At 41.3% G+C, this 15,406-nt stretch overlaps 1 protein-coding gene across 2 annotated transcripts in view; it reads right to left on the reverse strand.

Moving 5' to 3' along the window:
• Positions 1-15,406, reverse strand: part of WNT7B (Wnt family member 7B) — a 95,452-nt gene that overhangs the window by 15,310 nt on the left and 64,736 nt on the right. For both annotated transcript variants that reach the window (XM_071422298.1, XM_071422297.1), the window contains exon 3: positions 613-884. In XM_071422298.1, coding sequence (XP_071278399.1) covers positions 613-884 — 272 coding nt within the window. The remainder of the gene's footprint in view (positions 1-612; positions 885-15,406) is intronic.

The raw sequence follows: 15,406 nt of genomic DNA on the forward strand, positions 1-15,406 counted from the left end.
AAATCAGCATAGCTCCATGATGTTTATTGTCACCACAAGAAGCAATTCAGTCATGGTTGTAGACATGAAACTGCTTCTTCTTCTGCAGCTCTTTCAGCTTTGTATTTACAAAGAAATAGTTGTGCATCTGCTAAGAAGTGCATTGTATACTACTTTGTGTATTTCACTAGAGCTGGGGTGAAATAAGTGATTTGGGGTTCACTGGAATAAATATCTGGAAGTGCTGTGGAAGTTGAGCAATGCAGCTTTGTCCCATCACAAGCCCCGGCATCCCTTGGGATGAAAAGCAGTGATTTATCATTATGCTAAACAGATCCAGCAAGGTCCTCCCTGTTATTAGGACTGGAAAGAAGGAAGCAGAAAGTTTTACAGGAGTACCTATAATACATGGTACTATAGGTACCATATATACATGGCCAGCTCTGAATAAAAAGAAACAGGATAAAAAAGGTGAACAACAGGTGGGTTGATGTGGGTGCGGGATAGCGTCAGAGAGAGGGGTGAGCTCTCAGAGAGAGGGGTGAGCTCTCAGGAAATGCCTCCTGCCACCAAGCCAGCCTCCCCCCCATCCTCCAGCACACAAGTTCCCATCCCTCATCCTTTCTGGAATACCTTTCTTCCAGCCTCATTGTTGTGCAAGTTCATCAGCCTCCGTGCATTCTTTTTGATTTCTCGGGCATCAACAAACCTCCGGGAGAACTCAATGCCGTATCTGATATCCGCAGAGCAGCCTCCCCACTTCCAGCCCTCCTCCTGGTTGTAGTAGCCCTGTTTCTCTCGGTCACAGCCACAATTGCTGAGGTTGCCCTGGCTGCAGGCGGCCGTGACAGCGTGCGCGACCCCGGCAGCGGTAATGGCATAGGTGAACGCGGCCTCCCTGCTTCCTGTGGAGAGAAGCCAAAAGCTGATGGGTTGGCAGAAAGGCAGCTGAGGAAAGCACACACACATCATCTACAGCAAGGGGGTCAGGCAGCAAAGTGAGGAGGGGCATCATTCCTCAGCGTGGATTTCTCATCTTACGGAATTCCGCGCGTGTTTAAGATGCTTGGCTCAGCTTGGGCAAATTACCCCAGGTATGCAGGCATGGGATAGTCCCAATAAACCCCTTCACCAGAGGGGAACTTGGAAATGAATCTGGACAGTCCTGAGGTGAGGCCGCAGGATTTGTTTTCATATTGTCCAGCCAGGTTTGCAAGCTTGAAGTTTATCTGTTTCAGATTAATAAAAAGTGAGTTGACAGCTACCTCTAAGCATTGACACTGCAATTGGAAAAAGAACTGTTCAGACAACAACAACAACAAAACCCCTAGGACACAAATGGGGTTGATTATTAATCTATCTTTGGTTGATTATTAATCTAACACTAATGGATGCTCCAGTAGCATCCATCACTGATGCTGAGTGTAAAGTACTGCAGGAGAGACCCATAGAGACAAGAACTGGGTAGGGTTCATTATTTTTCAAGGCAGAGGTTACCCCTTTCCCTTGCAGACTTCTCCTGTTCATTAGTTTTGCTGAAGTGATCCTTTTCCACTCCCACTCTGACTCAAACCTCTGCATTACCATGGCTATTCAGCATACAAAGGGCACAGAAGTGCTGTGACAGCACTATTTTCTCCCCAAATTAGGTGAGATACTGTCCTGGAAGCACAGCCTTATTTTTAAATAATAGCTGGTTTAGAAAAGGAGTTCTTTTTTGGTAGTTTTGGGGTTTTGGGGTTTGAGTTTTTTTGTTTGTTTGTTTGTTTTTAGCAATGCTGCTACTTGCAAAGGTTCCTGGTTGCCAATTCCATGCAACAGCAGTTGGTGATGAGTGTATGAGGAGAGGTGAATAAGGTGAATATGAGGAGAAGTGAATAAGGCCCCTTTCTAAACTGATTCCCTGAGGTGCCTGTGAGGTGCAAGGGGGCAGAATGGTGGGAGGGGAAGGTACAGCCCATCCCTGCTCTTGTGTGAGACCACACTCTGTCACTGACTGCACACAGGGCTGGATCGTGGTGTTTTGCTGCTGTTATTTATGACACTTCCACACAAGTTCCCTTCTCAATGCTTTCCCCACAAGTTCCCTTCTCATTGCTCTCCTCTGTGTGTTTCTCTGGTAATAAACAGACAATCCTGTAGTGCTGCAGCCAAAGAATTACTGTAAAGAATTTGCAGAAAGTTGCTGAAATGCTTTAATGACCACACACAGAGCTCTAGCATCATTAGTGGATTTGGGAAGGGAAAAAAAGGAACAAATTTTCCAGAGGAGGAAAAAAAAAATAAAACCAACTTAGACGCTAGTTCTAATTTTTTAATTTTTGGATTCATAGATGTCACAATTATTCTGGAATGATAACTCCACAGTGGGGGAGGGTTTATATTTCTTATTTTCACTGCTAGCTTCCTGAAAGATTACACCATTGCCAGATATGAGGAAGATCCTACAAGAAACAATCAGAAATGGAGGTTTGGCACCATTTGCTTGTTTCTCCAAAGAAATAAAAAATAAACTTTGGCTAGGGAAAAAAACAAAAGGGTTTTGTGCTGTTCAGCTACCGAGAAGGTTGAGCTGGCATGTGCATTATTTGAGTAGATGGGGCAGTTGCAGGAGTGCCTCTGTTTCAGACCCAGCAGTGTTTTGTTGGGGTGTACGATGTGTGCAGTCTGGTTCAGTGCTTCCCAAACCATGCTCTGCAGAACACTGGTGGTCCAGGAGGCCACGGCAAAGGGTTCACAGCTAACCCACAGAGCCATATTAAACACTATTTTAAATTGTGTTTTCAATTAAAAGTTTGATGATAACGATACCTGGTGGTCTGTAAGAAATTCTGAGGGTTTATAGCAATCCAAACCAGCTATGGAACCACTGTTCTAGCTCCTAGTGTGATCTTCACATGTTGGTATTCACCCCTCTCCTCTTTGCCTGCCAGCTAAGTTCAAATCCGGGACTCTTGTTTTAAAATTATTAATTAAAATTATAATGTGTTAAAAATTATAATGTGTTTAGAATTATTAATGTGTTCTGTTGACTTGCATGATTACTTTCTTTCTTCTTTTAAAAAAAATTCCATTTCTAACATATAAATTGAACTATTGGAAGTATGAGATGTAATAGAAGCTACATTATAGATACAGTTGGCTTTTCTTCAGAATGACGGTAAACAACAATGCAAAACCAGACCCAGGGAAATTTTTGGTCAGACATCTTTGAAGTATATGTAGAAAAGCTTATTAACAAGAAGAAACTTATTCCTGTGAGGGAACATAGCAGCTGTGACCTACAGTTCAGTAGATTTACTCAGAGGTTTAGTGACAGTTGCTCATATTTTGTGTTTCAGCTCAATATATTCCCCATGTCTCCAGAGCACGTGGTAAGACATTTTATTACAGCCACTGTGTCTGTGCCTTCTTTGTAAATTTTCACACGTTGCTTCCCTTGGTCAATTTTATAAAAAGAAAGAAAATTATCTCTTTATTTTCCTTTCTCTCCCTCCCATTCCCATTATACCCCTGACTACCATCAACAATAAAGGAAAATATCTTTCCTTTATCCATCTGAGAGCTAACAGCAGTGATGGAATTTTCTCAAGTCATGGGATATTATCCAATGGAAACCACACTGACTCTCTTAAGAGATTACTCTCCTGTTTCAATGCAGCTCTAAAATAAGAAGGTCTAAGAAATTAGCAAGTTAAGTTGTCCTGCTAAGAATTAAATTTTTGGGGGTATTTTTAAACTAGAATATGTTCTAAAACTTCACTAGTGTTCCTGAACAGTTCACTAAGGTCCCAGGATCAGTGGAGTCTATCAGAAACTGCTGATGGAGGAGGGAAGGGAACCTCTGTGCTCAAATAATATCTGCTGTACACAAAGCTTTTCATTAGCATGTCATCACTTGGAATCAGTTCTAAGCAAGTCTTTGTTAGGCAGCTAAAAATATTTAAGTAATGATTGCTGTGATACCTTAATGGAGAACAATAATCTCATTTTACGAAATTTTCTGAGATTTCAAAAATATTCTTGGTCTGCAACAACATCCAGAAATTTCATGAAATGAAGATATAAGTAGCAGCAGATTTGGGGTTTGACCCAAATTTGGGGCTAGATATTTCTTTTCCCAGTGAATATCCTGATTATCTAGTTATTTGGCACTGTATACACTCAATTTCTCAGAAGAAAAAATCTTGTCTGACTTCCAAAGTTTTCTTTCACATAGACCAGAAAAATTCTGTTGAGTTTTTTATTTTGGTGGAAAAGACACTACTTTGGCTTTATTGCAACCCTTGGATTTGTCCATTTCTCTGTTAGAAATTCCTGCCTTGGTGTCAAAGATGACAGTTCTGACTTTATCCCCAAAACATAGAAGGGATGTTTTCATGAATATAACATGAACTAATAACTATCTGATCTGATAACTGTCTAATTTAATAACTCCAAAAGGAGATGACTGCCAGTATTAATTAAAATTAAGCCTTTTTTCTTCGGTGAAGATGCTCAAGGCCACTTCTAGCAAACTGCCAGGCTATCAGAGGAGTCTGCCATTTGCCAGTCTGAGTTACTGCTATTTTCTTGACTTTATTTGCATTCTAACAGAACTTCAAAAGTGTTCTAAGAGCCAGCAATGCAGGCAGCTGCTGCTCAGACAGATTTTGGACCACTGATTCCTTAGCACTTGTCTTCTGGCAGGCAGGCAGAGAGGAGCCTTTATCTGTCCTTGGAGCCATGGGGTAGCCTGTGTTTTACCCCTCTTTTAGATGTCATTTCTGGCTAAGTTTTAGACTTCTAACTGAGCACTTAACTTAGCATGGTTTGATGTAGAAATTCTTCCAAGTTCCACGATTGCTGTAGTTTACCAGACTCAAATGTGCACAGATTCAGCAGAGTATTTCCAGCCTGGAGCCACAATGAGCTGAGAATCTCATAGGCTAAATACATATTCAGTCATCCAGCTGTGAGCACAGGGTTAAAGATTGAACTGTCCCATAGCTATTTGCAAGACATCTATTTTGTCAGAGTAATTAGATGAGAATTCTGCTGTTGCACACACCATCCTGAAATCACTTATGTCAGCAGCTAGATGAATAAGGCTGCCACTGAATGTCAGCCATTAGAACTGTAATTTAACTTGAAATATTTAACTGCAGAACATAGAGTGTTTGGCCAGTAATTTCCTAGATCTTGCATCAGCAACGATAGAAAAAATACTACACACTGTTATCAAACAAAACAAATTCTTCATGCACTTGCACAAGACAAAAGATTGATTATATGACACAATACAACATAGGTCAATGGGAAAAAGAAATGAACCACAGCAAAACTAAAAGTTTTTTTGACAAACCTACCCTTTTCAACAAGTCTGGTAAGCTGATGACAGATTGAGTCATTTTTTATGGCAAAAGACAATGGATACATCCAGATGAATAAACTAAAAATCAGACAACTGCACCCTAAGTAGTGTTGGATGAAGACTTTTACAGACAAGTTTATTTCCTTTGTAATTTTGTATTTTATTCAACACCCATATTAACAATTCTCAAGGAAAATACTGCAGGCTCTTCATTTTGGGTTTGATCCTAGAGCAGTACAAGTCAGAGGGAGTTTTCTCATTGTCTGGAGCAGATCCTTTATTTGCATTTTCAGTGTAATTAACTTTGAGCTTCTTGGTTTATAAAAGCAGGGACTAATTTAATTTAATTTAATTTCTCTGTCCCTCTAGCTTTCTGTACCCAGTGCTACATGTCAGAACTAAAGGCTACTGAAACCACTTCGTGCAGGCAGAAAAATTAAGGCAGAGGAGCAGAAAACTCAGGAGGGTCTCTACTCTGTCAACTCTGACATAGGCTAACAAGACAGATGTTCCTCACAGCAGCTTTTATTGTTGAACAATCTCTATTGTTCCTGTTCTTAAGGATCTTCAGTAGAGGAGGTTCCAGGGTCTAGCCCAGTACCTTAGGACCCTTCCTGGCATGTATTTCACTAATATTAACCTGAAATTTTCTTTCTGAGTGCAAACTCACTGCTGCTTTCTCTAGAGCTGCCAAGAGCAGATTATTCCCTCCTTCTAGCAGCAGCTTTGAGATCTGTAAAGCCTTCCACCCCTTCCCAGATGTGTTGCATAGTCAGGTCTTGCCCAGCACCCCAAGGGCCCTGCTCCTTGCCCTGCTCTCCCAGCTGGCTGATGGAGTTGCAGTGCTGGAGATGTGACAGGGGCTCCAGCTGAGGCCTTGCCTCCTTGGGCCAGAGCAGAAGGAGCCCTTCATATGCCTTGTGTGCTGCAGTCCTGTTTGTTCCTGCCAGCATTCCTCCTTTCACAGCAGCAGGACACTTTTACTCAATTTGCAGCTGTCCTCTGTGCAGCTGCTCTCCCTCCAGATGTTTCTCATCTTGCGTTTGCGCAGATGATCATTCCCACGTACAGATCTTTGCCTTCCTGATTTGCCTCCTCTTTCTTTGCTTTAAGGCTTTTTTTCTTCTTTTCTGGATCACTTATCCGTGATCATGTTCAATTTTGACCCAAACTTCCTCCAGCTTCCTTGTAGTCCTTCCCAACATACTATAATTCACAAATGCAATGTGCACAGCTTATCCTCCTGGCCAAGTCCAGAGTATAATGCTGACTGGTACCAGCTCCAGCACAGATCACAAGAAACCCAGCCAGCACACCTTTCCATTTTGATAAATACCTTCCAAGATATTTCCAGATGGTCTGTAACCATCTGGCAAGTTCTTATTTTTCTTTAAGATCCCTTTAAGTCCAAGATGTAGGGTATAAACTGCTTCTGCTCTGCCTCTGAGGCCCTGGGTGGCCCAAGAAGGAAGAAAATTAGTTTGGTTTAATGTGATTTGTTCTTGCCAGATCCTGGTTGACTCTTACTCATGCCCTTGCTCTTAGTTATGAGCTTACAAATGGGAGTTTGTTCCCATATCTTTTCATTTACTGAAGTTAACCTGATTGGTCCTACAATTCCTTTCTTTTAGGTTTTTGGTGGTTTTGTTTTGCTTTTTTTTTTGTACAAAGGCAACACATTTGTCTTTTCAATTCTTCTTAATTAGAGTTCTCCACTAGTTTTCAGCACTAGTGGCTGTAAGGACAACCACTCACTCCATTAAATGTTCTGAGATGAGGGACAGCTAACTGGAAAGCAATCAACACAGACAAATTCTGCTCTCTCAAGCTCAGAGGGTTCCTCTGTTGATGGTGTAAGTTTATAACCATCTGCACACCATTCACCTGCTTAGGGAAGTCTGAGGCAAGAAGTGCTTGGCCTTCTCGATATTATCCTTGTTTGTATTCTCCTCTGGAGCCCACTCCACTGAGCAGTGGATCAGACTTTGTTCTACATCTCCTACTCACTGACAAATTACTGCTAACTCATTGATTTCTGTGTAGCTTCCTTAAATAAAAAAAAAATGGGTATAGCCATCCATGGTTGTGAGGTTCCTTTGAAGCACCTGCACTCAGAAGTGTTCCTGAACAATGAATGTGGTGCTGGCTGAATATCCCAGGAATTTCAGGGGTGGAACCTGCTGATGGTCATGTTCAGCAATGTTGTCTTTACAGTGCTCATTCATTTCACTTTTCCTCCTTAAACCCCTTATTTTCTACTACAGTCTAATGAAAACAATCTTGTTTAATTTTGTTTCATCCATACAGGTCTGTTAAGTTGAACTAGAGCTAGAGCAGGGGTGATTACAGCAGCTTCTTCCTAGGCTGTCTGTATTTTCAATTACACATGGCCAGGACAGAGAAAATTGCAGATCTCAAAGCTGAGCATGTGTAGTGATATGACATAATGGTTTATTTACAGATTCTTCTCTTACTCAGCATTTTTCATCTCCAGGCTCCCACTAAGTTTTTATGGCTGGAGGTGCCAGGATCTTGGCCATCAGTTTTGAATTCCTTTGTCAACTGGATTGTTTTCTGTTGCTCATGTGGGTTTGTCAAATCTTATTTTAGAATGGGCTGTACATGAGCCAGAATTATTTCACACTAGCCTTATTGCAGCTTCTTGCTGTCACTATATGCTTTTGAAAGCATGTCTATTAAAAAGGGATACTTAGTCTGCCTCTCCTTTTCACATTTTTTCAAACATTTTTTGAATGTCATGGGTATTTTCCAAAGGCTTGGTGTTACTTTCCACAGTGATTTCTGTAATGAGTCTTCCAAGGATTTACAGGGATTTTAAAGTTAATTAACCCCCTAATTTATTCAGTTAAGTCCTGGCAACCTTAAACAATAGTCAGCATTTCTGTTCCAGTGAGCATAATTCTATTATGTTTTTGACTGTCTTTTGGCAACATGTCCCTTGGTGAAGTTTTCTGAGACAGTTTGTGTGAGGTTAGTGAGGTTGCTGTAATCTTTGAAAAGATCTTTAGCAGTGCCCAGAGAAATACGAAATTTTTGTGCTCTCCGCTGTAAAAGTATATTTGCCATAACAAATATTTCTTACCAGCTCAGCCCTAAGAAGCATTTTCAGAGAAAATGGTGAAATTGAGTTTTGGTCCCAAAGCACCACTGCTTATTTTTGTCTAAGCTAAATGGGAACATGGTGCTGAGCACACATTTAAAGAGTGCACGAGAGCATGGCTTGAGGAGCACGAGGGGGGAGTTCCCAGATGCTCTGTGCCTTTCAGAGGAGCCTCTGTGTGTGTGTCACACACGGCTGTGTTTCCACAATGCTGCTGCTAATACTATCAAAGCAGCATGTGGGAAACAAGGGCTGGAGCAGAGAGATTGTCTCCTGCTTGTGTTCTCTTCTGGACCTGCTGATGTCCCACTGTGGCGCTCAATGGTTCCCTGATGAATGTTTGGTGCCTTTTCTTTTCAGTGATGACAAGAGGTTTGATATGTCACAGTGTGTGAAAGCTCAGCTGGAGACATCTTCCAGTGCACTGGGGTTTAAAAATGTTCTTTGCACCCCTTGCCAGAAAGCATGGAATCCTGAAGGCATCCCAGAGAAACTGTGTTCTGAAGTGTACCAGTGTCCTTAAATTAAATGAGTCTGTGAGGAACCAGATGTGTTATACATTCTATTCTATTCTATTCTATTCTATTCCATTCCATTCTTATATCATCTATTCTATTCTATTCTATTCTATTCTATTCTATTCTATTCTATTCCATTCCATTCCATTCCATTCCATTCCATTCCATTCTAATAATTCAACTGCCTCAACCTGTTCACAACAGCTCTTATGTAGGATTTGACAATGCATTACAGTCTCTTTCTTAAAGGGCATTTCACAGAGAAAAATAAGTGCAGTATTTAGAAAAAAGGGAAGGGAATCTATAACTATGTGGGCACATATTTTTGTCTTTTTTTTTTGCTTTGCTCTTGATAGTATTCTTGCACTATAATATGGCCTGTTAAAGGTTTCTGAGGTACCTGTGTGGGGCTCAGCAAGGGAAACATTGTCCACTTGGATTTAAGAAGTAGAAAAGATGCTTGCCCCATAATAAAAAATAGAAGGAAAAAACATGCAGAAAAGAAATCTCCATTCTGAACCTGAGAAGAAAACAGGACAGTACTACCAATCACATTTTTAAACTACATTTGCTTTCAAATAAACTTTATGTTCTGTTTAAGGAGACACAAGAGCAGAGGAGGTGGCTACCATAACCACTGACATTTTCATGTGCATAGATTTTAGAGGCTTGAGCCTTTCATGAGTGAATCAGTTCAGAACGGATGCACTCAAGGTAGGATCCCTACCAATCTAAATTATTCTGTAATTTTGTGACTGTATTTGATTTTGCTGTGAACCCCATTTCACAAATACTCTGTCTATATTCCTTCTATTATACTCATGAGTATCAAAAATCCACTGCCATGCAGCATCAGACCTTCTCAGTGGGCTTTTTGCTGGGTCACTATTTTAATTAACTTAAATCATCTCAGTGGTCTGACATAATTGTACTGTGTTGAAGAGTACCTCTATAAAAATAAATCTGCATTGCCATTTGCATCAAATCATCTTTTCCTCTATTACCTTATGTCATTTCTAGCCCAGATAACAAATCCCCAAGGCCAGTGGTCATGTCCTTATTCTTTTTTAAATCACTGTCCATACCTGTCCTTTGCTGTAGGAACAATAATCCTCTAAAGGGTCCACTGAATTATGGGTGAATGAAGGGTCATATGAATTATGGGTTGTTGTAAGCCCCAAACTCCTATACCTGGGCATGCCAGAGTGTCTGTGGATGTGTTTCTATATATTCTGCAGATAAAATTTCTGATCTTGCTCCCTGAGGTAGTTTAGTTAAATCATGAATATTACCTGAATGTTCTGTGCAGAGCCTATGAATAGGCCAGTGCCACTTTGCCAGAATTGTTAAATTACAAATATCTGAGCTATACCTGGATGAAATTATTGTTAGACACAAATCTGTTTCTGCAAGAGGGAGTCCTTGCCTTAAGGAGACACATCATTCAGCTGGAGAGGGCTGAGAAAAGAGAGATAATTACTTCTCTTTTACAGAGGCATGAGGAGGTTAAAGTATGTATCCAGAGGACAAGCTGTCCTCCTGCTGGATTATTTTTGTGAGGAGATAACAGCAATTCAGTTGGAATCTTCTCAAGCAACAACTGAAATACAAATTCAAGCCAGGGAGAATATCCACGGAGCTGCATGGTGGGGCAGGAGCCCTCCCAGAGAGGAGCAGTTGTGATGGGACTGAGAATCCTCTGCTCTGCTTTTCCACTGCTCAATAAAGGACTGACCTGCACATCTACTGCCAGAGACACAGGGGGATCTGGCACAGCAATGCTCAGCATCCCAGTGCCTGCCAGAGAAAGCCATGGCTGCAGGAGTCCACTCCTTACATTCCCACTCACACACATCCTCACGTGCCACACCTGCTTAGCATGGACCCACATCCCTCCTTTACTTTTCATTTGGAAAAAATAACTGACCAAAAATACCTAATATGTCCTCCCAGAAGAATTGCTGAGGTTCTATTTATTCTGTTTCAGAGAGATGCCAAGGGATTCCACATCCCAATTTGGAATTGACATTTCTTGAGTACTAGTGAGACAGGTGCAACTTCAAGCTGGGTATTTTGGATATTTTGTTTGTCAGCGTAGACTTTTTTCTTGTACTCACTTTTTATGTTAGCCCACACAGATGTTTGAGAGAGAGAGAGAGAGAGAGAGATAGATGGATGGATAGATGGATGGATGGATGGATAGATAGATAGATAGATAGATAGATAGATAGATAGACAGACAGATAGATAGACAGATAGATAGATGGATGGATGGATATAAATCTAGAAACCTCCTTTTGGGAGCACATACAAAGCAAGAGTAGCCCAGGACATTTATCAAGTATGCGGTACTGCTTTCAGACTAATGTGTATGGGACACAAAATAATTTACATCTATAAGGGCAAGAGCTAATCACCTAGAGCTAAATCTGCAACAGGGTGTTGGCTCTAAAAGCCTGCCTTTTAGATGTTCTTCCACATAGCATTTTCCATGTGGCTGGCACAAAAATCCAGCCTCACCAAGAGCTGAGAGAGTTAGAAACCAAAAAAAGCAAGGCTCCCAGAAGGTATCAAGCTGCATGGGGAAGCCCCGAAACTGGCAGTAGAAAAGGCAAGGAAAGGGAGAGTCTAAACTTATCCCATCAGAGTTAAGCCAGATTTCCCTGCACAGTGAGACTTTCCAACTTTGCTGGCAGCAATCATCTTTGTGTAATTGCTGGAGGGACATGGTGGTTTTAGAAAAAGAGAGCCCACCCTTAAAAGATTCTGACTGAGGAAAAAAGATTTCTTTACATGAAAAGCCAGGAGATTACTTTCTTGCTTTCACTGATTAGAAAAAAGACATTCTTCTGAACATAACTTCTAGTGTATTTTTCTAGGGTTTGGTTTTTTTTTTTTAGCATCTTTTAACTTGGTTCTGTCAAGTACAGAATTAGGATGAGTTTATATAAAGTGCTAATTCTACTTTGTCATGACATTTCCAAAGTAAGATTTATGAAGAGCAGCAGTATCTTTTATTAAACTGAATCACACACACTAGGCATCTATGTGACCTAGGAAGGGTCTAATAAATAAATAAATAAATAAATATGTATTTAAATTATCTTTCAGACTTTCAATCTAAATCCAGACAAATATAATGAAATGGAATAACGACTGTCCTTTTATTTTTGTCCTTTTAGTTCTCACTGCAACAGCAACACAAGATGAGCCTTATGTCAAATAACTGTGAAATAATGACCTCTAGAAATACCTTTCTCTACACAACATTTCATGGTAAGAGCAGTGAGTATGGAGGACATCCTACTCAAACTGAGAAATGGTGCCAGCCAGACTGGGAGGCCTGAAAATCATTTCAGGTCATGGAGAAACAGCTCCTGTGTGCCCAGGACAGCACTTTCCAGGCACAGAGATTGTTATGCTTTCTTGTCTGGTGACTCTGCTCTTCAAGGTGGCCTTCTTCTTAAGAAGTGCATAAGCATAGACAAAAGACTTATGTTTGACCGAAAAAAAGGAAAAATAATTTGCATCAAAAAGTATACCAGAATGTTGTCTTCTTCTGCATATAATTCTGTATTCTTCTTCTGTATAAATTCTGCACAGGAGCACAGCAGAGAGGTTCTTGCTGCATTTGCTGGGAACTGCTGTTGGATTATCTCCCGGAAGATGAAGGTATGAAGGTTGTCCTACAAATCTGTTGCTCACATAAATTCCTGGCATAGTTTCTAATGCCTGGCAGGATACCTTAGAGGACCAACTCAGCAAGTTAAATTCCACTGTCACAAGTGACCCATCCTGTAGGTGTGGGGGCTTTCATGGGTTTGGCGCAGGGCAGAGTTTGGAAGGGGAGACAGCAGTGAGTGTTATGTGGCTGTTTAGGGTGTTCTCACTCTCTGGATATCTCCCATGGCAGCAGATGTGCCACAGTGGCTTTAGCCCACTCCACCCAGCCCTTCCAGCAGAGGGGCTGGGCTGGCAGCCCCCCAGCATGTGTCTGTGCTCTGCTATTTCTGCTCAGAGGTCACATCTCCTGGGCTGCAGCAGACAGGCTGGGCAGTAACCCTGCAAGTCACTGCAGTCCTCTCTCCGAGCTCAGAGGTTGTGGAAAGCAAATGAGAAAGTTCTGGTGGAAGGGCTGGGTTGAGACTTGCTTTTGAATTTGCTTAAATATTTTCCAGATTCTCTTTCACACTGCTTTGTGGCTGCATTCACCTTTCTGATACATCTGGCTTGCCTGTACATCTCGCTGGGAGGAGAGACAAGGTCAAGAAATGATGTCCACCCTTCTTGGTGTTTAAAGGGTCCTTGCCTGGTAGTCACATCTGTAACCCCAGGGAGCAAGACACAGCACAGATCACACATATGAAAGAGATTTAAAAGAGTAAAGAGCTCAGAGAAGTTTGGATAAATACACAAAGTCTAGATTCTGATCCAAACCTCTCTGGTTTGCAAAATGAGTTTGGAAGCATCACAAGAGCAAAGTCTGTTTTTTCAGCTCTGGAGTTTCTGGTCCTGACAAGAGTTGGGAAGTGACAAGATTCACATAAACAAGGAAGGTTTATCTGAATCTTCTCAGGACTTATAACAGATACTGAGTCAATGTTTCATCTGAGCCTGTCCAGCTGACCCCACTGGGGTCAGGTTATCTGATCTAGCAGACAAGTGGTTGCTGTTTATTATTTGTGTTGTGTCTTGCCATGGACTGAGTGAGCTCACCCTAAAATGGGGATCCAAACCTGCACGAGATTGACAAATGGCAGATGCCATAACAACCCCACAAGCTACCTGCTGAAAAAACTACATTTTACGAGAATAAAATGATCAAATTTGTAGCCCACAGTCAAATGTTTTTAAGCAGTATAGCCTAGAAAGGAATGATGAGTTTTAAACAAAAACAAGAAGAAAAATTTCTAGGTTTTTAAGGTACTCCAGCTTCAGACAAGGATCCAGGCTTCATGACCAGAAAAGGAGGAACAAGGCCCTTTCTGCTGTACATGAGTATTTCAATAGATAGGTTGGTATTAATACCAGTCTTTGAGATGCTGCTTATGTAAAACTGCTCCTAAAACCCACGAGCAAGTGTCTCTACTGCAAATACCCCATTAAAGTGAGAAATGGGTCTCACTAAATAATCTTCCCAGCCCCCCACTTTCCAGCAGCTCCTTTCCAGATCTGAACTTTGGAGCTGACCCCTGTCTTTGTGATGGGCCAAACCAAAAGCCAGATCTGAACATCGCTGAACTCTGGGAAAGTTCAAATCTATCGTTTGTGGTTCAGGTTCAGCTCTAATTAAAATGGACCAGTTAGAAAGGCAAATGTCTTAAAACCAAACCAAAACAAATGTTTCACGTGAAAAGTTCTGGGCTGGGCTATATGGTACCAAGTAGTGTTTTTGTCTATCACATGATGTCATGTTCTTCTGGCTGGCACAAACTGACAGCATGCACATGCTGCTGTGTGAGATATTCCATGCAGACACTTTGAATCCAGCTTCAAGAAGAAGACAGTGTTCATGGAAATGCTTTCATGATGTGCAAAACCCCATCAGTGATCTTCCTGACACTCAGCTCTGAGGGTAGGCTGCCACCTTTCAAACTTTCCATGCCCATCCCTTCTGGCACAGTAGTCCAGGGTCTCCCAAAACACAGTGTCCTGCCTTCTCTGAGTGAAGCTTATGCTTCATTATGTCACCAGTATGTGGACTATTGCCACTGATCCCTGAAAACAACCAAGAAGGGGGTGCTGCAGAACCTTTGGTTGCATAAGAGGGCAGGGAAAACCCAGCTAAATCTCCTGCTCAGTGCTTCTGTTTATACTATAGTTAATACTGCAGGGTAATAATCAAGATGGTTGATCAGTGGACAAGGGGAAAGCAAACAAAAGGGAAAGGAGCTTGGTTTCAGCATTACTGAACTGCTGAAGTGAAAGAAAATGGGAGACAGCAAGGAGAAAGAGAAAGAGAAAGGGGGAAAATTGTTAATGCCCCATCTCTGGTGTCAGGATGTGCACCAGTAGCTAGAAAAAGAGGGAACACAGACAGGAAGATTTACCCGAAGAATCACAGCACACATACAATAAATAACCAGAATTTACTCTCCCTGTGGGCTTTATTCTGTCCCTTTTTTGTTACATGAAAGTACTGAACATCAGTTCAGTATTTTCTCTTTGTGAAATTTGAGTGGACAATTACATAAGGTTTTCAAACTTCCTTCTTCTGCAATCTAAGCTAATAATTCTACTAGGTCTCTTCTACTGGGACTTTTCACTATTTTTTTTTCAGGCCTGGACTCACTTTTTAGAAGACCAAATTCCTCCATGATATTTCATTCTTTTCCTTTCTCTTTCCTCTTTGAGTAAGAAGACTTTATCAGCAACCAGTTTTGTTTGAGGATATATCCAAAATGTTTAAGTGGAGGTTAATCCTCAATAATTTCA

This window comes from Agelaius tricolor, unplaced genomic scaffold (assembly GCF_023055355.1).
Source record: "Agelaius tricolor isolate 1412-34295 unplaced genomic scaffold, bAgeTri1.0.p SCAF_3, whole genome shotgun sequence".
Taxonomy (NCBI): domain Eukaryota; kingdom Metazoa; phylum Chordata; class Aves; order Passeriformes; family Icteridae; genus Agelaius; species Agelaius tricolor.